Source organism: Aspergillus viridinutans (genome assembly GCF_018404265.1).
Source record: "Aspergillus viridinutans IFM 47045 DNA, scaffold_3, whole genome shotgun sequence".
NCBI classification, from domain to species: domain Eukaryota; kingdom Fungi; phylum Ascomycota; class Eurotiomycetes; order Eurotiales; family Aspergillaceae; genus Aspergillus; species Aspergillus viridinutans.
In genome coordinates, this window is record NW_025091219.1 from 2,776,328 (window position 1) to 2,799,856 (window position 23,529).

General features: G+C 49.9%; 9 protein-coding genes across 9 annotated transcripts; 5 read left to right on the forward strand and 4 right to left on the reverse strand.

Annotated features, from left to right (window-relative positions):
• Positions 1–408: 408 nt before the first annotated feature.
• On the forward strand, positions 409–4,853 carry Aspvir_005883 (DNA-directed RNA polymerase III core subunit RPO31; the record flags this gene model as incomplete). The annotated part of the gene is made up of 2 exons (XM_043269093.1): positions 409–503; positions 587–4,853. The coding sequence occupies 2 exons, from the start codon at positions 409–411 to the stop codon at positions 4,851–4,853; spliced, it is 4,362 nt and encodes a 1,453-aa protein (XP_043125028.1).
• A 434-nt stretch (positions 4,854–5,287) lies between these two features.
• Positions 5,288–7,286, forward strand: Aspvir_005884 (putative endosomal sorting complex protein TSG101; the record flags this gene model as incomplete). The annotated part of the gene is made up of 4 exons (XM_043269094.1): positions 5,288–5,341; positions 5,395–5,503; positions 5,601–5,839; positions 5,913–7,286. The coding sequence occupies 4 exons, from the start codon at positions 5,288–5,290 to the stop codon at positions 7,284–7,286; spliced, it is 1,776 nt and encodes a 591-aa protein (XP_043125029.1).
• A 521-nt stretch (positions 7,287–7,807) lies between these two features.
• Aspvir_005885 (uncharacterized protein) lies at positions 7,808–8,662 on the reverse strand (the record flags this gene model as incomplete). The annotated part of the gene is made up of 1 exon (XM_043269095.1): positions 7,808–8,662. One exon carries the CDS (start codon positions 8,660–8,662, stop codon positions 7,808–7,810), a length of 855 nt encoding a protein of 284 aa, XP_043125030.1.
• A 383-nt stretch (positions 8,663–9,045) lies between these two features.
• On the forward strand, positions 9,046–9,990 carry Aspvir_005886 (uncharacterized protein; the record flags this gene model as incomplete). Its single annotated transcript, XM_043269096.1, has 1 exon — positions 9,046–9,990. The coding sequence occupies one exon, from the start codon at positions 9,046–9,048 to the stop codon at positions 9,988–9,990; it is 945 nt and encodes a 314-aa protein (XP_043125031.1).
• A 784-nt stretch (positions 9,991–10,774) lies between these two features.
• Positions 10,775–10,987, forward strand: Aspvir_005887 (uncharacterized protein; the record flags this gene model as incomplete). The annotated part of the gene is made up of 1 exon (XM_043269097.1): positions 10,775–10,987. One exon carries the CDS (start codon positions 10,775–10,777, stop codon positions 10,985–10,987), a length of 213 nt encoding a protein of 70 aa, XP_043125032.1.
• A 70-nt stretch (positions 10,988–11,057) lies between these two features.
• On the reverse strand, positions 11,058–12,689 carry Aspvir_005888 (uncharacterized protein; the record flags this gene model as incomplete). Its single annotated transcript, XM_043269098.1, has 2 exons — positions 11,058–12,170; positions 12,228–12,689. 2 exons carry the CDS (start codon positions 12,687–12,689, stop codon positions 11,058–11,060), a joined length of 1,575 nt encoding a protein of 524 aa, XP_043125033.1.
• A 1,211-nt stretch (positions 12,690–13,900) lies between these two features.
• On the reverse strand, positions 13,901–17,849 carry Aspvir_005889 (uncharacterized protein; the record flags this gene model as incomplete). The annotated part of the gene is made up of 10 exons (XM_043269099.1): positions 13,901–15,344; positions 15,398–15,881; positions 15,960–16,132; positions 16,187–16,456; positions 16,507–16,631; positions 16,693–16,785; positions 16,842–16,911; positions 17,034–17,298; positions 17,357–17,539; positions 17,609–17,849. 10 exons carry the CDS (start codon positions 17,847–17,849, stop codon positions 13,901–13,903), a joined length of 3,348 nt encoding a protein of 1,115 aa, XP_043125034.1.
• A 1,429-nt stretch (positions 17,850–19,278) lies between these two features.
• Aspvir_005890 (uncharacterized protein) lies at positions 19,279–20,193 on the forward strand (the record flags this gene model as incomplete). The annotated part of the gene is made up of 2 exons (XM_043269100.1): positions 19,279–19,974; positions 20,035–20,193. The coding sequence occupies 2 exons, from the start codon at positions 19,279–19,281 to the stop codon at positions 20,191–20,193; spliced, it is 855 nt and encodes a 284-aa protein (XP_043125035.1).
• A 65-nt stretch (positions 20,194–20,258) lies between these two features.
• On the reverse strand, positions 20,259–21,275 carry Aspvir_005891 (uncharacterized protein; the record flags this gene model as incomplete). The annotated part of the gene is made up of 1 exon (XM_043269101.1): positions 20,259–21,275. A coding segment is annotated over one exon (1,017 nt), but the record flags the coding sequence as incomplete, so codon positions are not given.
• Between the last annotated feature and the right edge of the window lie 2,254 nt (positions 21,276–23,529).

The following is a 23,529-nucleotide window of genomic DNA, read 5'->3' on the forward strand; positions in this document are numbered from 1 at the left end:
GATATTAAATACTATATAATAATTTAATATTAATACTATACATGCAGTGCGTGCAATCATAAGGTAGTGGTAGTGGTAGCATGTAATCATTGTAAAAATACCAAAAGTCCACATTGTAGCTATAGTCCGCCGTAAGGGGCCGGAGCTGGAGCTTCTGGCCGCAAAAAAGTTCGTCGCCGACCCCGCCGCCGCAATGATCTGAACAAATTCTCCTCCTTCAACGGTCGCCTTTTCTCTTCAGCTTCTTTCTGGTCAGGGTTCACCATCGCAGCGGCTTCGCTTGTCTTTATCACGGAGCTCTTACTGTTTTGCAGCATAATATACGCGCCGAATTTACACAGCGTTGCCGTCTGCAACTCGGTTTAGTCATCTCTGGCTCATTGCCATGATCAGCTCTTGACAACGGCAATGCAGCCTCCAGAAGGTGTGCAGGTCGACCTGGGCAAGGCCCAGGTCATAGACCGCGTTCCCAAAGTTATAAAAGAATTAAAATTCGGTGTACTGTATGAATGCTCTTGGTCCGCTTTCAGAGACTTGCTGTCATAGTGCTGGATGATTGTGACTAATTCTTGATTCGCTAAAACAGGTCCAACGACGACATAGTCAGTCAAGCTGTAGTGGAGGTCTCCGATCGGAAATTCTTCGATCTCGAACATGACAGAGCGGTGGTTCCACACGGTCCTCTCGATGGGCGCATGGGTATCTCGAGCAAGACCGCCACTTGCCAAACATGCGGTGGCTCCCTTCAGGTCTGCAACGGTCATTTCGGCCATGTGAGACTCGTCCTACCTGCCTTTCATGTCGGATATTTTAAACGTGTTATCAGCATTCTGCAGGAGATTTGCAAGGAGTGTTCGCGCATTCTGTTACCCGAGGCAGAGCGACGTGCCTTTCTCCGCGAGATGCGTCGGCCGGGGTTGGACAATCTTCGACGGTTACAGATCGCGAAACGTATCAATGAACGCTGCCGGAAGACGCGGACCTGTGAGGCGTGTGGTGCTGTCAACGGTGTGGTTAAAAAGGCCGGTAACAGTGCGCTCAAGATCACACACGATAAATTCCGTGCGTTCAACGTATCGACATCAGTGAAAAAGGTTCCACCGCCCAGCAAGATTGTCTTCGACCGTTCTTTCGATGAAGCTAGGACTTCGAATGCAGAGGTAGAGAAGCACTACAAGAAGGCTCAGGATGATATGAATCCCCTCCGTGTTCTCAATCTGTTCAAGAAGGTCACCGATACCGACTGTGAATTGCTTGGACTGAACCCGAAGGAAGCCAGACCTGAAATGTTCCTCTGGCAATTCATTCCCGCACCCCCAGTGTGTATCCGTCCCTCCGTTGGCCAAGACGCTGCTTCCACCGAGGATGACTTGACAGCAAAGCTGGGAGACATTGTCCAGAGTAACATCAACCTGAAGAATGCCCTTATGAAAGGAGCACCGGTTCAAACTATCGTGGAGTGCTGGGACTACATGCAACTCCAGATTGCTGTTTACATCAACAGTGATGTCCCTGGTCTCAACAAGGCCGACCTAGGCAAGCCTATTCGAGGTTTCGTGCAGCGTTTGAAGGGAAAGCAAGGACGATTCCGTGGTAATCTTTCTGGGAAACGAGTTGATTTCTCCGGTAGAACTGTCATTTCGCCTGATCCCAATCTACGAGTTGATGAAGTCGCCGTCCCAGAGTTAGTGGCAAAGAACATGACCTATCCCGAAGTTGTCACCCGCTACAACAAGGAGAAGCTGCAGCAAAGGGTTCGAAACGGAACAAAGAAATGGCCAGGAGCGAACTACATTATCAAGAAGGGTTCAGATTTTAAGCTGTTTTTGAAATACGGTAATTTGAACATGATCGCCGATCAGATCCAAGAAGGAGACGTGATTGAGCGTCACATTGAGGATGGCGATATCGTTCTTTTCAACCGACAACCCTCTCTTCACAAGCTCAGTATTCTCTCTCACTTCGCCAAAGTTCGCCCGCATCGGACGTTCCGCCTCAACGAGTGTGTCTGCAATCCGTACAATGCTGATTTCGACGGTGACGAGATGAATCTTCATGTGCCCCAGACGGAAGAGGCTAGAGCCGAAGCCATGGAGCTGATGGGTGTGAAGAACAACTTGGCCACTCCGAAGAACGGAGAACCCATCATCTCCGCCATTCAAGATTTTATCAGTGCTGCCTATATCCTAAGCAGTAAGGATAATTTCTTCGACCGTCGGTCCTTCACGCAAATATGTCTCTATATGCTGGGGCCGGAAACCCGGTTTGATCTTCCTCCACCTGCTGTCCTGAAGCCCCAGATGCTCTGGACTGGAAAGCAGGTCTTCAACATCCTCATGCGTCCCAGCAAGGACGATCCTGTCTTGGTTAACCTTGACGCCGCTTGCAGAGAATTCAAACCGCCAAAGGATGGTCGGCCAAAAGACCTGGATCCAAACGATGGCTGGCTTGTCATCCGTAACTCCGAAGTCATGTGCGGTGTGATGGACAAGTCCACCATTGGTTCCGGAAAGAAGGACAATGTCTTTTACGTTATGCTCAGAGATTTTGGTCCCGCGGCCGCCGCCGAGGGTATGAACCGCTTGTCTAAGCTGTCTGCGCGTTGGTTCACAAACATGGGATTTTCTATCGGTATCACAGATGTCTACCCCAGTGAAAGTCTTGTACGATCAAAGAACGATCTCGTTGAAGCGGCTTACGCGCAGTGTGACGAAGTCATTGCCAAATATAAGGCTGGCACACTTGAGAAATACCCTGGTTGTGATGAGTTGCAGACTATGGAGAACCAACTGTCTGGTATTCTCAGCAAGGTCCGTCAACAGGCAGGTGACGAGTGTATTGCTCAACTTAGCAAGTACAACTCTCCTTTGATCATGGCTACTTCAGGATCGAAGGGTTCCAGTATCAACGTGTCGCAGATGGTTGCCCTCGTCGGTCAACAAATTATCGGTGGTCAACGTGTGCAAGACGGGTTCCAGGATAGAACACTGCCCCATTTTCCGAAGAACGCTCGACAGCCTCCGTCAAAAGGTTTCGTGCGCAACAGTTTCTTTTCTGGACTGTTGCCTACCGAGTTCATTTTCCACGCAATGTCTGGTCGTGAAGGTCTTGTCGATACTGCTGTCAAGACAGCAGAGACTGGTTACATGTCCCGTCGTCTCATGAAGTCTCTCGAGGACCTTTCCAGTAGATACGATGACACTGTCCGAAACTCTTCAGATGCCATCGTTCAGTTCCAATATGGTGACGACAAGTTGGACCCCGTCGATATGGAAGGTAAAGCCAAGCCTGTCCACTTTGACCGGACCTTTATTCACGCCGAGTCCATCACGTACGATAATGACGAGCGGAGTCTGCTTCCACACGAAATTATGGAAGTATGTGAAGAGATGCTTTCCAAGGAGCGTGCGAAATTAGTTCGCGAAGATCTGGTGGGCAATAAGCTTTCTTACATGGACAGAAGCGACCACGGTGTTGATCAATTTGAGAGCGCGCGTGACTTCCTTGAGTCGATTCAGCAATACATTTCCAGCAAAGCTGATAAGCTGATCTCTCGTGGAGGTGATATTGATCCGTCAGACGAGAGGAGCCAGAAGGGCCTGAACCACACCGGAAAGCTGACAGAGAAGACACTCAGAACCTTCATTACATCATGTTTGATGAAGTATAAGAAGGCTCAGGTCGAGCCTGGCCACGCTGTTGGTGCTGTTGGTGCGCAGTCGATCGGTGAACCGGGAACTCAGATGACTTTGAAGACCTTCCACTTTGCTGGCGTTGCTGGTATGAGTATTACTCAAGGTGTTCCTCGTATTAAGGAAATTATCAACGCATCCAAGGAGATCAGTACCCCTGTGATTTCCTGCGACCTAGTCACCAAAGACAATGTCATTGCGGCACGTATCGTCAAGGGACGTATTGAAAAGACATATCTGAGGGATATTATTCACTATGTCCGAGAAGCCTGGACGGGCAAGGAGGCCTACCTTACTGTCAAGATTAACTGGGAGACCATTCAAAACCTGGCGCTTGAGCTTAAGATCAGGAACATTGTCGACGCTATCAAGAACCACAAGCGTTTCAAGGCTGATGATCTGAAATTCCGAAGCACAAATTCTCATATCCATATCTACATGGACATTGACCCTGCCAGCAAAGTGTCTCTGTCCAAGACCGAAGTCGCAGCAACCAGTGCTGATCCTTTCCTCCGCCTCAAGCATCTCAAGCGCATCCTTCCCGATATACAGGTGCTAGGTCACCCGCAAGCAAGCCGTGCCATCATCCGGACCGACGATACCTCCAGTACTAATACCCTCCTTGTCGAAGGTTACGGGCTCAAGGAGTGCATGACCACGCTTGGTGTCAATGGTCTCCGCACTTCTACCAACAACGTCATGGAGATGCGTGATGTTCTTGGTATTGAAGCGGCCAGAGTCACGATTGTCCAAGAAATCAGCGAGGTCATGAAGGACATGGGCATTGACCCTCGTCATATGCAACTTCTTGCTGATGTAATGACGTACAAGGGCGAGGTCCTTGGTATCACCCGATTCGGTCTTGCGAAGATGCGTGACTCCGTTCTGCAGCTCGCTTCCTTCGAAAAGACTGCGGACCATCTCTTTGATGCTGGTGGTGCTGGTCGTACCGATCTTATCGAAGGTGTCTCCGAATGCATCATTATGGGTAAGACCGTTAGTCTGGGTACCGGCGCCATGGAGGTCGTGCGTAAATTGAACTTCTTCGAGGGCCAGATTGGTCGGAAGAAGACCACTTTTGAAGACGTCTGGACCGAGGTGTACGAGGAGCCTGCTGATGCTCAGAAGGGGAGAAGGGTCAAAAGGAAAACCCGAGCTTGATCTCTTTATTCCAGTGATATTCTCTTGACGGCCCATGAAGGGAGAGGAGCGAAAAACTTTGCATTCTACGGCGTTAGGTACTCTGTGATTGTACATGTAGTGTTATCCTTTCTGTGCATTAGCGATACCGTTAACGAAATGATGGATGGCGGCGTGGCTGTTTGACCTCTACTATTCTCATCTTTGTCAATAGTCAATTCTACGACTTATTTCAGAACTTTCGATCACATCAATTATATATGGGTGGTATTTTCTTGATATATAATGCATTGAAGCTGCCCGTAGCCTTCCACAAGCAAGTACCGCATGTAGATGGCGGTGATGGCTCCAGCCAAGACGCGATGCGGGGAAGATGGAGAGCGTCCTTAGCTTGGGCGAGCATTCTTGACATGACAACTTCCCACCATGCGAGCTCCTGTATCCGCCCCTTCGACATGGCTGCAGTGCCGCAGAGGACATTGAACTGGCTATACAGTGTGCTGACTCGGGTTCGTTCCGACTTTCAATTGTCTCCAGCGTAGAGAAATACTGACTTTTCCAGGATCACTACGATCCCAAGCAAACCTACCAGGATCCCAATCGCACTTACTACGATGTCGCCAATGTCCTCGCACAATATCCCTCACTGTCCCCCCGGACGGATGTGTACAGTAAGGTCTCACGCTACATCGAAATTGGGCGTTTTCTTTCCTTTGACAATATTCAACCTGGAATTCTTGGTGCTAATGAAGGTCGTTCATCCCGCAGCATACGAAACCGGTGTCTCTGCCTTACTCCTCCAGCTGACAGGCACAATACCAGTGTCATTTCGCGGCACCGTCTACAAATTCCCAATCGCATTATGGATTCCGAACACCTATCCACGCGAACCTCCAATGGTCTACGTAACTCCGACGCCGGACATGGCCGTTCGAGTAGGGCAGCATGTGACGCTGGAGGGAAGAGTGTATCATCACTGTCTCGCGCACTGGGCTGAGGCATGGGATGTCCGTTTGCCTGATCCCTTTCATTGGATTCTTCTCCAGAGGACCCGTGACTGACTTACGCCATCTTATGCAGAGATCAAACCTCGTCGATTTTCTGATGATTCTTCGGGAGGTCTTTGCGAAGGAACCGCCGGTCAAGTACAAACAACCACAGGTACCGCAAGGACCTCAACAGGCCGGGCCTACGCAGACACCGCCCCCTTTGCCTCCTCTGCCGCCAGAGCTAAGTTCGTCGACGCATCGACCTTCGCCGACCCCTCAAAGCGCTCCGTCGCAGCCGACTGGGCTGGTGCCGCCGCCCCCTCCTCCGAAGCCGGGGCAGGCCGTTGCTGCTGAACAACCGCAAGTACCACAAGCCGGGAGGTACAACCCTCCTCCTCCTCTACCACCGTTACCGCCAAGAGAACAAGATCTACGACGTCAATCGTTGCAATTCCATGCGAACATGGGCGGTCATATCCCCAACAGGTCTTTCCAGTACCCTCCTGAGCGAAGTGGTGCACCTGGAGGGACACCGGGCTCGTATGGGTTGCCCAATGCAGTCCAGGCAATTCCAGCGTATACGTCCAGGCCACCATATCAGCCAGGCGATGGTGGCCCGCCCAGAAGTCCCCCGCCTGCCAGCCTACCGCGGGGACCTCAGCAGCCGCCGTTCCCTGTGCAACAAGCGCCTGCACATCCCTCATTGTACCAGCAGATTGGTACTCGGTACCAGCAGCCACCGCAGCCGGTCATGCAGCCTCTACCTCATGGCCAACCGCAGACGAATATTCCTACCCACCAGCCATCGCAGAAACCAAAGTCACAGACGCCGGATCTCCTGACCTCACCCTTCGAGCTTGAACTTCCTTCATTCACGCCCACAGGTCCCGCACCACCGATCCCGCCAAACCCTGAGAAAGACGCTCTCCTGCACGCTGTGTCAAAGACACTCGCCGAAACCGTCCAAGCCAACGTCTCACAGTCCGAATCCGCCGCTCAGTCCCTCCTCTCTCAGTCCCAGTCCCTTCAAACCGCCGTCGCAACCTTACAAGGCGAGATCTCCTCCCTCAATACTCTCAACTCAACTCTTCAGTCCAACACCTCCATTCTCCAGCAATCCCTCCACCGTGCAGACGGCGTCATCGCAGCCGCACAGGCACGCATCTCCTCGTCCACTGCTCAAGGCCATCCCTCAAGCTCGGGCTTAGACGCGGCACCATCAGCTCTGCCGCCCATCGATGAGGTTCTCGTTGCTCCTACCGTGGTTGGTAAGCAGCTTTATGACCTCGTCTCCGAAGAGCGAGGAATCCAGCAGGCTATTTACGCCCTGCAAGCTGCTTTAGTCAAAGGAGTCATCGGTGTCGACACGTGGTCGCGGCATACGCGCAGTTTGGCGCGTGAAGCGTTCTTGAAGCGGGCTCTGATTGGAAAGATCGGAAAGGGGATGGGGCTTGAGGAGACTTAATCCATGTCTTTTATCTTTCATCTTTGTAGCTTATAGAAAGGGGCGGTGCTTGCTTCCAGAGAATGTTTCTGCACTGATTACTAGAGCGGAGCATTTGACAATTGCAATGTTGATACCCATATTACGACCTGCTGCTATAAATTAGCCGATCTAAAGCAATGTGTGCATCGGCATTTCCTACTACACTACTGTTCAATGTCACTACCTAGGTGGTCACATCGGTCCACAGCTTTCTTTCATTTTAAAAGGGTCGCTTCACAGTGGACCACTGACTTCGATTCTCGTTTCTCTCAGGTCTCTGTCAGGATGAGCCACACCATCCCGGATATCACTACTAGCTGAGGACGTACCGTCATGGTTCCCTTTAGCCCAGTGGTCTGATCCTGACACTCTACCCTGTTAGTAATCCAGCATATTTTAGCATCGAGGTGTTAAGCTCGCACCACTCTCTTGCCGGTGTTCCATCACTTGGTGATAGTAATGAGGCTTTCCCAGGACCTGAAGAAGCCCGGATCCCTAAACTACTCCATGAACCCCTGCTCCAGCCAGATGTTCTCGGCAAGACGCCGGAGATTGCCCTTGTCAAACTCAATGTTGACTTCCCGGGGGATGCGTGCTTCTCGCAAGAACAGATCCTCAAATTCAATAACGAGGGGCTCGTTATCGAACAAGGTATCTTCATTGTGGCGCCAGACTATCACCTTCTGTGCCATTGCTGGCTTTCCGTTGCTGACCTTCCACTTTTGTAGCACGATCTCTGGAATCCGTCGATTTACTGATATTGCTAGGGAGATTTTGACGTCGCCTTCTGACTCCTCGAGCCAGAAACGCGCGTCCTCCTCGAGCTTTGACTTCCGTTGGGAGACCCCAACCTCTAACACCACCGTTGGCCATTTTCGAGAACAGCCGGCCGGGGGACGCCTGGGACCCCAGCCATTATCAGGTACTTTGGCCCGGTCATCTCCCCGGACCGTGGTGCCTGAGAAATTTTTCAAGGCTGTCGACAGTCCCATCCGATCGACCGCTTCCTTCAGGATATAATTGAAAGTCTGCGTAGCCTCAGTATGCTCGGGAGTTCCCATGGCGATTTCAACGAAGAGAAGTTGAAGGGAGTGATTATATGATTTCCACTGCTTGCTCAGATCGGTTTCTTCTTCGAAGTCGCGTTCGAAAATGGTTTCGGAGACGTTGGAAAAGACTATCCAGTCGCAGGGAGATGAGCGTTCAGGATCTTTGAATTGATGCAGCTCTGAATCGACGATGTTCTGGAAATGATCGGGGCCTTCCCATGGATAAATATTGACTGTTGGAGGAAGACCCTCCAGGGCGTCGCTTCCCCAGAGCTTGCCGTCGCTTCTAGATCCTGTACTAACCATGTTGGAGTGCTCATACGGGTAAATGATTCTTACATAGAGACGGGATATTTAAAGTGGTGTGGTGACTACCTTATATTTATAAGAATTAGAATTGCCTCATGATGATGGCATTATCAAATGCAGGTGAAACCCATGTATATCCTTTCTAACCGACCCTTCCGCCTAAATTCAGGATCGGTTATTGAGTATGCTACGGTGCCTAGATAAGTGGAGACTAAGCTTGATGCCTGAACCTTAAGGTGAAATCCCATGGCTGCCTAGGACCCACATCGTGTATATAACTTAAACCTTTTTTCATCTACTTCTATCTAATCTATCGACTACCCAACCGAGATATGAAACAGGTTGTACTTGTTCCAATATAGGTAACTATTGACTATATTATGGCATTGCCCCAGAGTCCCTTTCAAGAAGAGAAACTGACTGATAAACAGATTATGATGGCAGAAGAACAGCTCAATCCGGATGACGAGGGACTGGACAGGCCGTTTCGTTTCATAGTCACTGGCAAATACCTTGCTGTTCGCTATGAGGACAATAGCTTCACTCTACACCGTGATTATCATGGCCATGGGAGCCTGTTTTATCTCTCGGATGATGAAATCCACATAATCAGAGATCGCGCATACGTTGGCCAGCTTAACGGTCATCCCAGCGACGAGGACAATGTGTTTCACATCTGCCGTGGGTCACAGTACCTCTCGAGAGAGGGGCGTTGGACGGACAATATCGATGAAGCACTTGATGTTCAGATCGACCCAGCGGACCCATACAGGACCGACAGCGCTGATAGTGCTCCGATCATATCTCTCCCCGAGCCAATCATCAATCCCGCTCATCCTGTTTCCGCAGACGGAATCGACCTTTACCATCCCGATAAGCAGTTTGCTCTGTATCCAGTTACTCGCGACGGCCTTTGGTACGGTGATGCTAGTAATTTCAACGGCAAGCTCATCTTCGGCGGCAATCCGTACAGCGCCGGAATGCCATTTCAGCTTTCGGTACATGAAGGAAGGACGCGGATCCGCGCAAACGACGGCATGTACCTCACCGTCTTGATGGAAGATGATCTTGTCCCGTACCTGAAAGAGGAATGCCGGCAGCATTCCAGGGTCAGTTCGTGCGCACATTGTTCAACATGGTACAACCTTGGCTTCCGTTCTGAGCCCGATGATTGTCTCGCTCTGATCCCCCGCGGTCTGCCTAGCATGTTTGTCTTGTATGACGGGGCTTTCTACTACAGCATGAATGTCCTCAAGGCAAGTTATGCCGAGACCGAGCGCGTTAAGCACATCGAGGAGGCATCGCTCTTTCAATTTGTTGGCTAGTTGTGTCAGTGTGAAAGAATTTCTGATCAAGAGTGCTTAAATAGGCCACAGAGCCGGTTCCTGCTCTGTATTTCTACTCTGTGGGACTAGTCCACTGATATAGGATAATGGTATTTTAATCTTGCAGGTGGCGGCAGAAATAAAGGATATTTTAAGAAAGTTAGAGAGAAGGGTAGATAATCTTAATTAACCTAGTAAACAGTATTTCTGTCCTCTCTAGCTAAGTTGATCACTCTTATTAATCGAATCTCTGTGGGCATGCTAAGCACTAGCCTCTACATTATGACGTGTCAACTTCATTCTGGGTGGTGCAATCATATCCTGGGCTGATATGGCCTATGAGGACGTCTGATGCTCTCTATTGAAGTCAACAGCTGCTAAGGAGGGCGCTAAGGAGCCGGTCACAACTGGGCTCGTCTTTGATCTAGCCATTGTATACGCATGCTCCGTGAGTCCGCCTTGTATCCGCATGATCTTATCCATTAAATGCAGGATCTGCCCTCCTCGAGCCTTATATCTTTCCCTTCTCTCGTTGCAAAGTTTCGCCACGTCGTCCGCCAAAGGAGCTTCTTAACTTTGGACGACTGTGATCACGGTCTGGTATACGTCCAGTACAAGTCTATAGTTCTACTGGTTGGCACTAACTGGCCCCGGCGTAGCTTCTCCTGCCTATTTGATATTCGTCGAACCTGGGTTCTGGTCCAGAACATAGTAAGCTCGATCATCAAAGTACCGGATCAGCATAATCCATCCATTATACTAACCAATGAGCACAGGTTTCAACATGACCGCCGACGACGACGAAACACAAATACTTTCGGAGATGGAAAGACAAAGGGCTGAGGCAGCTCTTAGGGAAGCGGCTGCCAGAGCGGCTGCTGAGAAGCAGGCCCGGGAGGACCATGCAGCAGTTACGAGAGGTCTCACAGACCAGGCGACGATGCAACAGCTATCATCGTCGGGACATGACGCCCAGAGACGACGAAAAAAGAATTAAAGTGACCGAGACGGCGTGAAAACCTATATTTTTGACAATGGATTCAATGAGAATTGTTGCTGCCTCAATATCAGGTGCCATCAGAACTGTTTTGGAAACGCAGACGTAGCTCATTTTCGTAAACCTCCTTGTCTTTCAATTTTCCCTCCAAGATATCCTTGGTATCCGCAGCCCAGTACTCGGATACTATCCTCGAGAAGTCTGATGGATCAGCGCTCTGAGATGGTGCGAACTTTGGCTGGATATGGTCACGGAAAATGTTGAATAGGCCCTTGGGGCTATCCAAGGCTTGGAAGTACCAAAAGTTCCCGACTTTCCAGCCTTTTCTCAGGATATTTGTCCGGTAGTTGCTGGAATTAAATAGAGGCGGATATCGCTTCTCTTCCTCCTCAAAAATTTCCATGAACTTGTCGTGTGCTTTGCTGAATGTGTCAAGACGTTCACCAAGAATGTCGTCTGCAGCATGACCTGTCAACCAATACGGAGGGCGCAAGGTCTCAGCTGGAAGTGAGCATGCCCACTCAAGGTCGACAAGATATTTGATATGCCATTGATTGTCGACAAAGATGTTGCTTTGATGCAGGTCAGTGAGTCTGTAGAAGAAAGGTCCCTGGCGGAGCTCTCGGTCGGTGAAGAGAGGAAGAAGCGCCCGCATGATGGTCAGGTTCGCCACCTGGGCACGTCCGTCTTCCTCATCATGCATGGAGTTGGGCTGGTGCCGTATACGACTGTCGTGACAGGACAAGATATCGAGGTAGCATGAGTCGGTTGATGGATAAGTCAAATTCCGACCGATGTTAGTCGGGATACCAGCATTTTCCAACTGATGAAGGCGAAGAGTGAGAGGTCGATTGGAAAGTTGTAATACTCCATTTGAGTCTATCGTCCAGGATCCTATCCGCGGCAATGGACGCTGGCTCAAGGAAAGCATAATGCGAGATAAGTCCCGGTAGAAGTTAGCTGTTTTGTTGGGATCATGTGGAAACTCGTCCCATGTTTCTGACAGCATCTGCACCTCTGGCTCGTCAATATAGTCCATAACAAGGTAGCCGTGCTCCAGCACATGCTGACGACGATGGCTTATATAGGGGCAGGGTAGCGGGAATCCCAAGAGCCATGATACGTATCGCTTGAAGTGCCAAATTACCCTGGTCGTCACAGGCATGTTTTCGGGTCTGGTAAACTGTGAGCAATATTGTCAGTCTGTAAGTTGAGGGCCTCATGTGTTCGAATGGCATACAGTCTGACCCCCAGCAAATCCAAATCCCCAAAGGCGAGGGAGCGGGATATCAGGGTGATGCTGTCGTATCCAAATGAAGGTGGCGGCCTCACAACGGAGCTTCTCATCGGCGTTTCCAGGATAAGCCGATTCTCCCACTTTGTACGGCAGAGGAAATCGTATGAGGACCCTCTTGGCCGAACATCTGTTCCAATTTTCGACATAAACTGGGATGCAGACGTTGAAGCTGCCGTGTATCCACTCCTTCACTTCTCCCAAGCGACAATGGTTGGATTGACCGAGTCCCAAATGGTCTGAAACAAGTTCTGCAATCTCGTTGCGATGACTGTAGAGAAATACAAAAAACTCTATCCGAGAATCTGGATAAGACAGGTCGAGAAGCATATCCTCTTCCTGCTCAAGGGCTTCTTCTAATGTCATAGAGCCCCGAAGGAGCGGAAGGCTCAATGTCTGACTAGTCATCACAGCGTAGAGTCGGCTTTTTTGTAGGTAAACACAGACGGGCAATCAATCACTTATTCAGAGAATGATTCGAATAGAACAATATCAAATTGCTCACACCATGATATAGCTAGCCCATAAGTTGATGACTATTAAAAGGGGATAAGATTGTAGGATGTTTTGACCACATGACTATATATGTATCACGTGATTGTATCAGAAGTTGTTCAACTTCTTGTTCATCGATTGTCCCATGCTGCAGAAGGAACCTATGCTCGTCCTGCGTGCGGAAATACCCTCGGCATACCTTGTTACATTACATCCCAACCAAGAGTATGGACTCCTGAGGTACCTAATGTGCCTTATGATAAGAGTCGACTTGATCAAGCAGGGTCACAGCAATTGACGAATCTTCGATGAGACTATCAGACTCCTGCACAGGTTTGGCGAATGAAATACGCATAAGATTGAAGAAAGGGCAACACCAAATAATGTGCTGACCGCCAAAGTCAGGACAGCGGTTTCAAGTAAATAGCACCGCACGCAACAGCTTTAGTTCCTAGGTCTATGGTATCCGGTATTCCAGTTGTTTTGTTAGGATCAACTCTTCCAAAGGTGATGAGGGGTTCGTCTGAAAGCAGAAGAAATTGACCAGCAGCGAATGAGGAGATGAAGGCGGGACAACAGTGTTCGACTCCTGATTGCTGACAAAAAACCCGACACTGTGATGTGCGGGCTCACTCTAGCTGTGTCTGCACTGTGTTCTATACGACGGCCATGTTCTGTACATCTTCGCAGGGTTAGTCGCGCAGGTGAGAGTTACGTCCGCTGTGGCTTCAGTGGATATCATTACGGACGTCTGCATTATATATCTGCCGCTATTTGCTATCACGCAGCTACACTTGAGCCGCGTGAGGAAGCGGCGTGCTGCTACGGTGCTTTTGACGGGTCTTTTGCACTCGATCCAATCATCCTCTGCTTTTCCTCGGTGATCTGTATGTATGCTGCCAACGAATAACGCTTACAGCACAGTTGAAGCAGACATCAGAGTGATCTGCAGCTGTCTCCCTCTAATGGCCTCCCTGTTCAAGGGCGCGATGACTAGGAGGTGTTCAAGTGAGACCCAACGGGCAGGAAAATATCAATAGGAGCCTAGTAAGAATCTACGTGTCAACCTCTTACCATCCCCCTCCATAGATAAATAGGTAAATAATGAAATAGCTTCAGGGGTACTACATAGAGTCCGTTAGATTACCCTCAGCGAAATCCGCCATAAACTGCACGCCCTTATCCCGGTTATCACAGCCATAGTAATAGTCGACGCTGACCATACATCCATTCCCAAAATGCTTGGTCCCGCACTTCCCACAGCCCCCAATATTGCGAATATCCTGGTAAGCCTGCCACATCTCGTCGCCGGTGATCTTACAGTTTTTCCCATTCTGATCCGTGCCTCGGATTTTCACCGAGCATCCGAACCCGGCGTTGTTTGCCCAGCAGTTCCCGGACAGAGCGAGCGCCTCTGCATTGGACGTGTAGATCGTTTGGCCGCGGTTCATCTGGTTGACTGCCTTGTCGCACCACTTGACGTTGGTGGTACTGCAGAGCGTCTCGCCTTTGCAGTCGTATGGCGACGACCCGGTGCAGAAGGCCCCGGCACCCGGCTTGCCGTCGTCCCATTCGCTCGGGCACGGGTGGAAGACATTCGTCAGCGGCCCGTAGCCCTGAGCCTGGACGGAGAAATAGCTAGAGTCTGTGGTGTCGGTGCCAACGGGGAGAGTCCACGTGAAGGTATAGCCGTCGCGTTTGACTGGGGCGGCGCCTTTCGAGGACCACGCCCAGGGGTAGTTGGTTTGTCCTTCTGTTAGGTTGGCGCCGCTATACTCGTACAGGACCTCATTCTCGACCATGTAGTGAGTGCATATGAAGTTCCCGGTGTTGTAGTTGATTGGCCATGCCGGCATTTGACAGCGCGTGTCCGGGTCTGTAAGATAGACGCGCATAAAGGCGTACGGGACAAGGAAATCGGCCTGGATGGTGGTGGAGGTGGCTGATTTGCCGACTCTGACATTCGTTACGGCCTGGTTATTGGGCAGGCTCTGGGTAGTAGCAGACACGGAATTCGAATCTCCGGTCTCCTTTCCGTCTGTCCCGATAGCCCGTACGGTGAAGGACATGGAGGATCCTGGGCTGATGTTGCCGATTGTCACCCGGGACATTGTCCCCGGGAGGTGAGCAACTTCGTTCCCATCGCGGTAGACCGCGTACGCGTGTGGGGCCTCTCTGTTAGAGATATCCCACTTGAGGCTCACGGAGGAATAGTCAGAGGCGGTCACTGATAATGGGCCCGGCGGAAACGCAGCATGCCCGTCGGCTGGATACGGGGTGGGATCTGCAACATCCGGTCCGCCACCCTTGATTGTGTCCGTAATGGCTTTCATATAGGCTTCATCGGGTAGGGTGTCGTACGGATTGGGGAGGAGGTCGTTCGTAATGTGGACAAGGCCGGCTCCGCGCTTTAGGGCCAGCGCGGCAACCTTTCCCGCGTCCGCCTCTGGTACGCCGTAGATAATATGCCAGAGCTTGCGCGGGTCCTTGGGTGTCCAGCCAGGATTGGGGACGTAGTTGTTCATGTAGGTGTCGTAGCTCTGCTCAAACGTCATGAGGGTGTCGGCGCTGTGATATCGTTAGTCTTCTCTTTCAGGATACTCCATGGATAAAAAACATACCTATGCTCAAAGCACTGAGGCATGGTAGCACCGGGATTGAGCACGGTAAAGGCTCCGGGGTGCTTTCGCTTCGTAGCATCGGTAATAAAACGATACAAATCTGCATACAGATTGTCTGGCCCACAGTCGTTCCAGCCCTCGTCGAAGAAGATCCCGCCGATCTTGCCGGGATACAACTGGTACCACAAGTCGACGTCGGTTTGGATCTGCGAGACCCAGTCGGCAAGGTCGGTCGAACCAAGCCGGGTCTCGAAGGCCTGCTGGCTTTGACCTAGATACCCTGTCCGCACATAGCCAAGGATCCGTTTTCCCGATGTATGGGCCCGGTCGATGACCTTTGCCCAATCCTCATTTACCGTCGTGTCCGGGCCGTTGAGGACGTTGGCGACCAGGACGCTCACCTTGCTTGATGGGTAGGCAATCATGCGATCCCAAGCGACTGGGTCAGCGAGCGGATTGACGTACGATGCTAAGGCGATTTGTTCTAAACGCAGCGATATCAGATTTTTCTTTTTTTCTTTTTCCCAGACAAATGACCTGGAACTGCTAGGGCGATACGTACGGCCGTCTCCAGCCCCATTATTATTCCCATAGTTGGGGCACGAGCCGAAGGTGAACGTCTCCGGGATTTCTGGAAACCCATGATCTTGCTCGTTCTTATTGACCATTTCGTAGATGATCAGCGAGGCAATGAGCTCGTGCAGCAATATCTGGGGATGGAAAACACGCCCGTATCTAGTCACCATCAACGTCAAGGTCTCTCGCGACAAGCCAAAGTCTTTGTCTTACCCGTCTGGAAGTAAATTTGGAATTCTCAGACCAAGAACACTGGCACTGCTGAGTAGTACCACATTAGAGGTGGCAATAGAGGCAGTAGAAGTGTCGGAGATCAAAGTCTGCTCTAAGAACTTGGCATCTGGATCTATTAGACGTGTAATCTGCGCGAATTCGTTCACGGTCCCCTCAAAAGTTCCTTCGAATGGCTGATTGTCGCTCCGTTTCCAGGGATTTAGGCCCAAGGGATCCTTCGTATTCAGCTCGTAGAACATGAGACCGGTTCTGTAGATGTTAGTATAAGCTCCGTTTGTGGTTTGAGATCGAGCACTCACCTTGTGTTGCTTTGGACTGTTGATTCGTCGACGCCGTTTTCACAAAAGCGGCCATTGAAAGAGCCTACGTAAGAGTCGTAGTCTACAAACTTGACCTGGGAACCGGCTCTCTTGACTGCAGCCGACTACAGAGCAATTTGAAGGTTAGTAACGGGTTAATAGATTAAGAAAGGAATCAAGACGAACAATTTGCGCGTTGGCGGCATCGACAAGGTCGTTCATTATCTTCCGATGAGCGCTCGTCAATTTCTGCGCGCCCTGAAAGAGGCTGGTTATTTTCTGGCGGACAATCAGTAAGTACTATGGCAAAAGGCATTCGTTTTCGGCCTACTCACATATATAAAGGTTGACCAGCTAACATTATCACACGCCGATGATAGATCTTCTGCAAAGAACTTGGCATACCTGTATAGGACTGTTAATAATGCCCAAAAGGACCAGAGTAGTATGGCAGTTACCCGGTGTAGTAAATCATCCCACTATCAATTGGTTAGCATTCAGACATCGATGAGGGTATTGTTACTGACTCTGGACTTAGCTTTCCCCTTGCTGCTGCAATAACAGAATCCAAGCTTTTGCTGAAGGCAGCCCCAGCAATGATGTCTCTGGTGCGATCCAACTGGTTCTCACAGCCATGAGCTAACGAGTCCCAGTCGAAATCCGCCGCCCATGGAAACAAGTCCGCGTTTTTCACAGCCGCTTCCTTTGCCATCTTCACTGCCTCTGGGGCCAGGGCGGCCCATCCAAAAATGCACTGGTTTAGAATGCTCGAGAGCTCAGCATCATTACCCCCTAAGATCCCACTCACGTCAGTTCAGTTCATGGACAGGGACTTCAGATATATACGTACCGATTGATAGCAAGATGACTTGCTGGTTCCCGCTGATTTGAGGGATCTGTTTGTCGAGGACATCGGCTGTGACTGCACCAGAGCAGGACACGAACTGAAAAGTGCGTGCTGCTGGGTCGCCCAGTTGTGGATCGTTATGAATGAGATAGGGATAGGAGTGATCATAGCGACTGCAAGCCCAATCTTTCAGGTGGAACAAATCATCTATTAGTCCATGCGCCACAGCCTTGGGTCAGGAAGAGATTGATCTACCGGCATCAGTTTTAATCCGGTCACCAGCGCCTATTCCGGCCGAGTAGGAGTCGCCGATGGCGGCCATTCTCGTGATGAAGGAAAGGTCTGTCTGATCGAAATCAGCGGTATCTCTCGCCATGAAGCGCTCGTAGTTCATGCTTGCGTTTCCTCGCACATCCCAATATACAAGGGGATTCGCAAGGGCGCAACTCCCAAGGGTAGCAATGGCCGCCAGGCCATGCCATAGTTGCCCGTGCATATCGAACAGGGGAGGCGAGTAGGCGAGGAGACGGGCGAGAAGGGCAATACAACTGAAGAGTTCACAGACATGAGAGACTTCTTATAACAACTTTCATGGACTGAGAGTAGTTTTGTGGAGTGCGCCCTTTCGGGTTCGCCTCCCCCTTCCTATCCATGAGGACGGTACTACCCCTATCATCGCTGCTACCCTACAACTTGGGTGGTCAGACGAAATATGAAGAGGAACTAGAGATCCACCACCATGAGGCGCTTTTTTTTGATAGCAGATACTAGCTCATGGTTAGGACACTTTTCGGTCACGAATTGACTTCTTCCGAACTTGGTTGGTATGAGCTTCTGGACTGAGACACAATCATAAACGAGAAAGCCCAGTTGGGACGCTAAGTATGCCCCCGTCAACGAATTAACCGACCCTGTAACTAGGTGAAAGGGTCGGTTAAAAAGTATTTCTCTTGATTTCGTCGCGTGCCCGACGCACGAGGCACGCTAAACCAGTAGATTGGTAAAACCCGCTGCTCGGAGGCCGTCCACAGTCCGGTGAACGCTGTTGGCGCTAGGATGAAGTGCTATATTAGTGCAGGGTCTAGTACCTGGGCATGGACCCTGCGGCTGATTGCTTCATTTCTATATACAGGATAGTTCACTTAGGTTAATGCTTTGTGGCGTGATCTTAAATCTGTAAATGACTCGTAAATATCGCCTAGAGTTTTTCCATCCATATAATACTAAGACCCTTCTAGTGGATCACGAAGGGTCCACGGCCTACTTTGGTACTAGTATCACATATTAGATTGAATTTGGGCAATTCTGAGTTGAAAAATACCATATTGGCTACAGTACGCAAGATTAAATGTAACCTTCCGAGTAATTTCCTCATCTGGCGCCAAGCATCTAGCATATATTGCTGTTACTTTTGGAAGAAACTGTCTCGGAGGATGTACGCTATGGTAGTAGTACTAGCATCATGGAAGGACCCGCTGAGAAGCCTGTCTGGGAGTGTCCTAAAATATGTAACATCCTGGGAGAAGACAGCCTAGTGCACCGCATTCTCCATTCTGAGGCTGGCGCTGGCCGCCAAATGAAGATGGTAGGATGTCCGAAGCGACAAATTGAAACCCCTTCCTCGCTAGTACCACCCGTTTATAATCGAAGTCGAGCGGCAGAGAGTTTTTCTTAAAAGGCAGTAGGCTTGCTGATGAAAGCCCACACTGTGAGGGAATCATAAATAGCTACAGGATTGCCGTCGTCCACTGTGCGTGGGTATATAAAAAGCCCAGCTTTCAAGAAGAAAAGGAAGACGTATTTCGAGCCCTTGGCCATTGTCCTTGCGTAAGTGAATCCCCTATGCTACCCAGCAACTCACATAGTGGCTCATGTATTTCCAGCTCTGCGTCGGTCACAGTCAACTTGAGCGCTCGCCTTCAACAATGCTCTTCCCATCTGTCCGAGATGCCGGTCTTTTAGTCCTTGGGGCCTTGATCGCGTTCAACCCTATACTCAGTGGTGCTAACGATGTTTCGGTACCCAAGGACCCGCTTGGCCCGCTCAAAGTCACCCTCGACTATGGCCTTGCAATAAATTGGCCACGGGAACAGAACGCCAACATTAAAAATGCCAAGCGCAATTGGCAATATAGCAGCCACATCGTGTTTGCGAGTCCCGTCGGGAATTCTGACGAGAAGAACCCTCCAATCTCAGACGGGCAGCTCTGGCAAATCGCGCGAGATGCGGTCGACGAAATGACAGCAGACCGAAAGCAGTATGGCATCGTCAGAGATGAGGCAGAACCCACAGCGATGGGAATTCTGGCCTGGGGCAATGAAATCATCCTTGCCTCCTCTATGAAGGGAGCGGGCCATTTCTCCTATGACTTTCTTAACGGCCAGACGCCAGTCGGCAGAAGTCTTCAGGAATGCCAGATGGTCTGGCGAGATAAGACCGGCAACGAGAATCAAATACACACGAACCGGGGTAGTTGCGCAGAGCCTATGGCGGCCCATCTATACTATAGAAATAACGATGTCCCCCTGAAAGATCGAAAAGCGAGGGTTGGCACATGGGTCAAAGTGGGCGGAGTGCGCGGTGTATGGTCCCAGATAGATCCATGTGGAACTGGCGAGGAGGTAAGTAACCAATGTCCTCATGAGTATGTCTTTTCCAAAGGCCGACTAACAAATGTGCAGGAATTTTGGGGCTGCAATCTTTTCACTGAAAATCAGGGGCTCAGAGTCTTAGATAAGAACACACCGCCGGAGCCGTACACGCTGGCAAACCTTGCAGGAGGCCCGATCAGGATCGACCAGATTCAGTTATGCGGGGGTGACCCCAGAGTGTTTTTTTAATACTAAATAGTGGTCCGACGAGATATCGGCGGCAGAAACTAGAGCTATAATTACATTTGATCTGCTCACTTGAGTTCTTCTTCTATTATTTGAACCTGGATTCCCGTCTGGGCTCCTATGTCTCTGAGCCCCTCTATCAGCTCAGGGTCCCAAGCCGGCACTTCATTTGCCCTCGTCAACAGACGAAATCCTCGGAGGCGAGGTGTGAATTTCTTCCAGTCTTGTAGCCATGATCGAACAGCCCCCAGTAGGTATTCAGTCTCGTAGTCCCATTCCCATTCTTGCTGGAGACATAGATCGTCAGTGACGGTCAACCATTCAATGTTTTCTGGAAGTGCTTCCTCTAGGCCAACTACATTTGGCGTCGATGGAGAAAATCCAAGCAGAAATGGAATTGGAACTTCCAAAATTTTCAGCATATGGAGTCCGCTAAAAGTTTTAAAAGACCCGCGGAATGTGACCTCCGGGTGTTCAGGGGCTGATTCTGAGAGGTCTGTCGCTGCCGTAATAGTCAAGTCTGTCAAAGTCTCTTGTACGTGAGATAGATCCGCGGCGATTTGGTCCAAATTGATGATATCTGTGACAGAATGATCTTTGAGATCTCTGCGGTAGTACCAATCCCACTGAAGCTTCCGAAGCCCTCGGGTGACTGATAACACTTGACCGAGAGGCCCTTCGCGCAACATCGTCAAGTCGAGCGATGCGAGTTTTGATGGATTTGGTGAATATTTCCCGGGCCACATGAAAGTGGCAGCAGGGTTATCAACTAACGTCGTTATCTGTTCTACTGACGGCAAGTAGAAGAGGGGGAGGACATCTGCCGTGTTCCTGACGTCCGTGAACCTGCGAATGTGGAGACCCAAAATGTTGGGATACACAACTGACACATCTTGAAGATGTGTAAAGGAAGGGAGATGGATATTTTGGGACTCCTCGCAGAGTGCTGAACGGAGCATCATGCCCATGAGGCGGCTCTCTCGGGTAAATTTCTTGTCTAGATAGAGACGTCTCAGACTGGGGAGCTGTGATAATAAGAGCGTGACAAACGCGTCCATTGTTCCGGCGCGCAACTCTTGGATCCACTGTTCAGCATATGGAATACGGATCCTTTCGATKCATTTCACTAGCTCGTCCAAGACAACCTCAGTGACTGGGAGTTTGGGACTTTTCTTGCTATACTCCCGCGGGATGAGATCCAAACTGTCCCCATTGAGGACCACAACTTGGACAAAATTGGCAAGCTCAGGCCTGTGCACAATGGTTCGCAAAAACTCAGCGATCCGGGGGTTCCGAGAGTCTGTCCACGTCCATTGAATCTGGGTGTAGAGGAATGGCTCAGCGATTATACGGAACCTTTTATTGACAAGACATAGTGCATGGAGTTCAGCAGATGATAGTAACTGGAACACCAAGTACAATATATCTGCTGGGCAGCTCTCTAGGCCGGATGCTGCTTGATGTTTCTAGTGATATTAGTAATAACCTTGAACACCCCCCATTGATCACATACAGGTTTCATTGCCAAGGTTGTAAGCTCACTGCTCTTCTGTGTATGCGTAGGCAAAGAACAGTGAAGAACTGGTATGTGGGAACTGATGGATAACAAAAACCGAAATGTGAGAAAGGTGTCAGGGAGTCCAAGTGATAGTTGCTCTAACTCTGACCTTTGATGCTCCGTCGCCGTTGATTAGACTCGGTACCTACGCTAATAATTAGTGTCTCTGGAGCGATCCGCCAGATTCAACCTCATTCGTGGATTTCAGCGGTAAAACTGAAATCAATCTACCTACTTTCCTAGTCGGGAAAAACCAACTAAAGGCACTACTTGCCCCACCAAGATTGTGAGACATTCGGTCGGCTACATCGGGAGGTGTGGGGGGGGTCTCGTTGGGCCATCCGAATTCCCGACCCCATAAGTGGGTCCGGGGGTTTTTCCAAGGTTCTTGGCAAACCCCCGAAAGAAAAGGGTAATAGCTTTTCAAAATTTCACCAGGCTGGCCATCGTTTTCAAGATTAAGATCCAATTCTTGATTTTTTAAGTATATGTACCTTCTATATAAATTTTTAGATGACTAGTACGTAGTAGTACCTAGGTACACTTACCAGTTTAGGTGGTCGCAAACGCTCTCCGCTTCCTCCAAACTCTGGTCGCTTACCCGATGCACACCACATAAACTACCTAGTATCTTGTGTTGACTTTCGTGCCAACGAAAATATCGAGATACCGAAGCTCAACCTACCCACATACCACACGAATTAAAGGGCGATTAGAGAGGATGCATGCATGCATGGGAGAGATCTGCTTCGATGGCAAGAGCAGAACCTACGCAGGAGGCTATAAATCACATGAAAAATATTCTTCGAGATACTCTCTTCCTGTTCAATCATCCTAGGTCTAGATCAATCACGAGATGGTCACAAAATTTACTGCACTAGAGGCAAATTAATTTCCTTCTCTCCTGTCTCCAGGCTAAACTAAGGTCTCAGGCATTTCTGGAACAGAACTATCAAGTGATAGAGTGATGACTTGACCAAAATAATACAGGTTATCATGCAATTGGCCTATCTCATGGACATTTACAAGCAGACTGAGCGGAAATTAGCACTGAATTAGGAAAATGCCGCAATATTATCTGATAGTGTTCGTTCTTCGCCGGTGGCAACAGTTTCGGAGAATACCTAGGCTGCTTGTATGGGCCAAGCCTGGATCGCCAAGGCCCTAAAGGGACTGGGGTACCTCAGTCATTCACCGAGAGAATGAAGGAAGAAGATTGGCCCGGAAAACAAGACCATTGCCAAGCCAAGAGAAGCTATGGCTAAGCGAAGCTTAGTGCAGAACCTCATCAGCGTCTTATTGCTCATGTCTCACACCAATAAATATCTGGGTACCTGGACTAGTCTACTGGTGCTATTACCAACCCATGGCTCATGCACTGTAAAATTCTCTGCATGTCCGCATTGCCAAGAACTAGGACTCAAACTCTCAAGCTAACAGCTCTTAGAGTCGGAGCAACCCGATAGGACTGGACTCGCCATCAATCTAAGATAACCCTTTTCAAACTACTACTACTTTTTTCAATCTTCCGTGACCTGCCCTCTAGGTTTTTTCTCGGAGTTCTGTGTTTGCGGACGGCTGTGGATCCTGTCTGACTGCTGTTGACTATCTTCGACGGACCCGAGCATACATTTTGATTGCCGCATGATCGATAGTGGACCCCTATGCGCTTTGTTCAACGGTTGACTGCTAGGATGGTATCTAGTCCGTGTTTCCTGTTGATTGACTTGGAGGGTGTCTCTACAGTAGTCGGAGCATCGGGAATCCAAAGAAGCGGTATA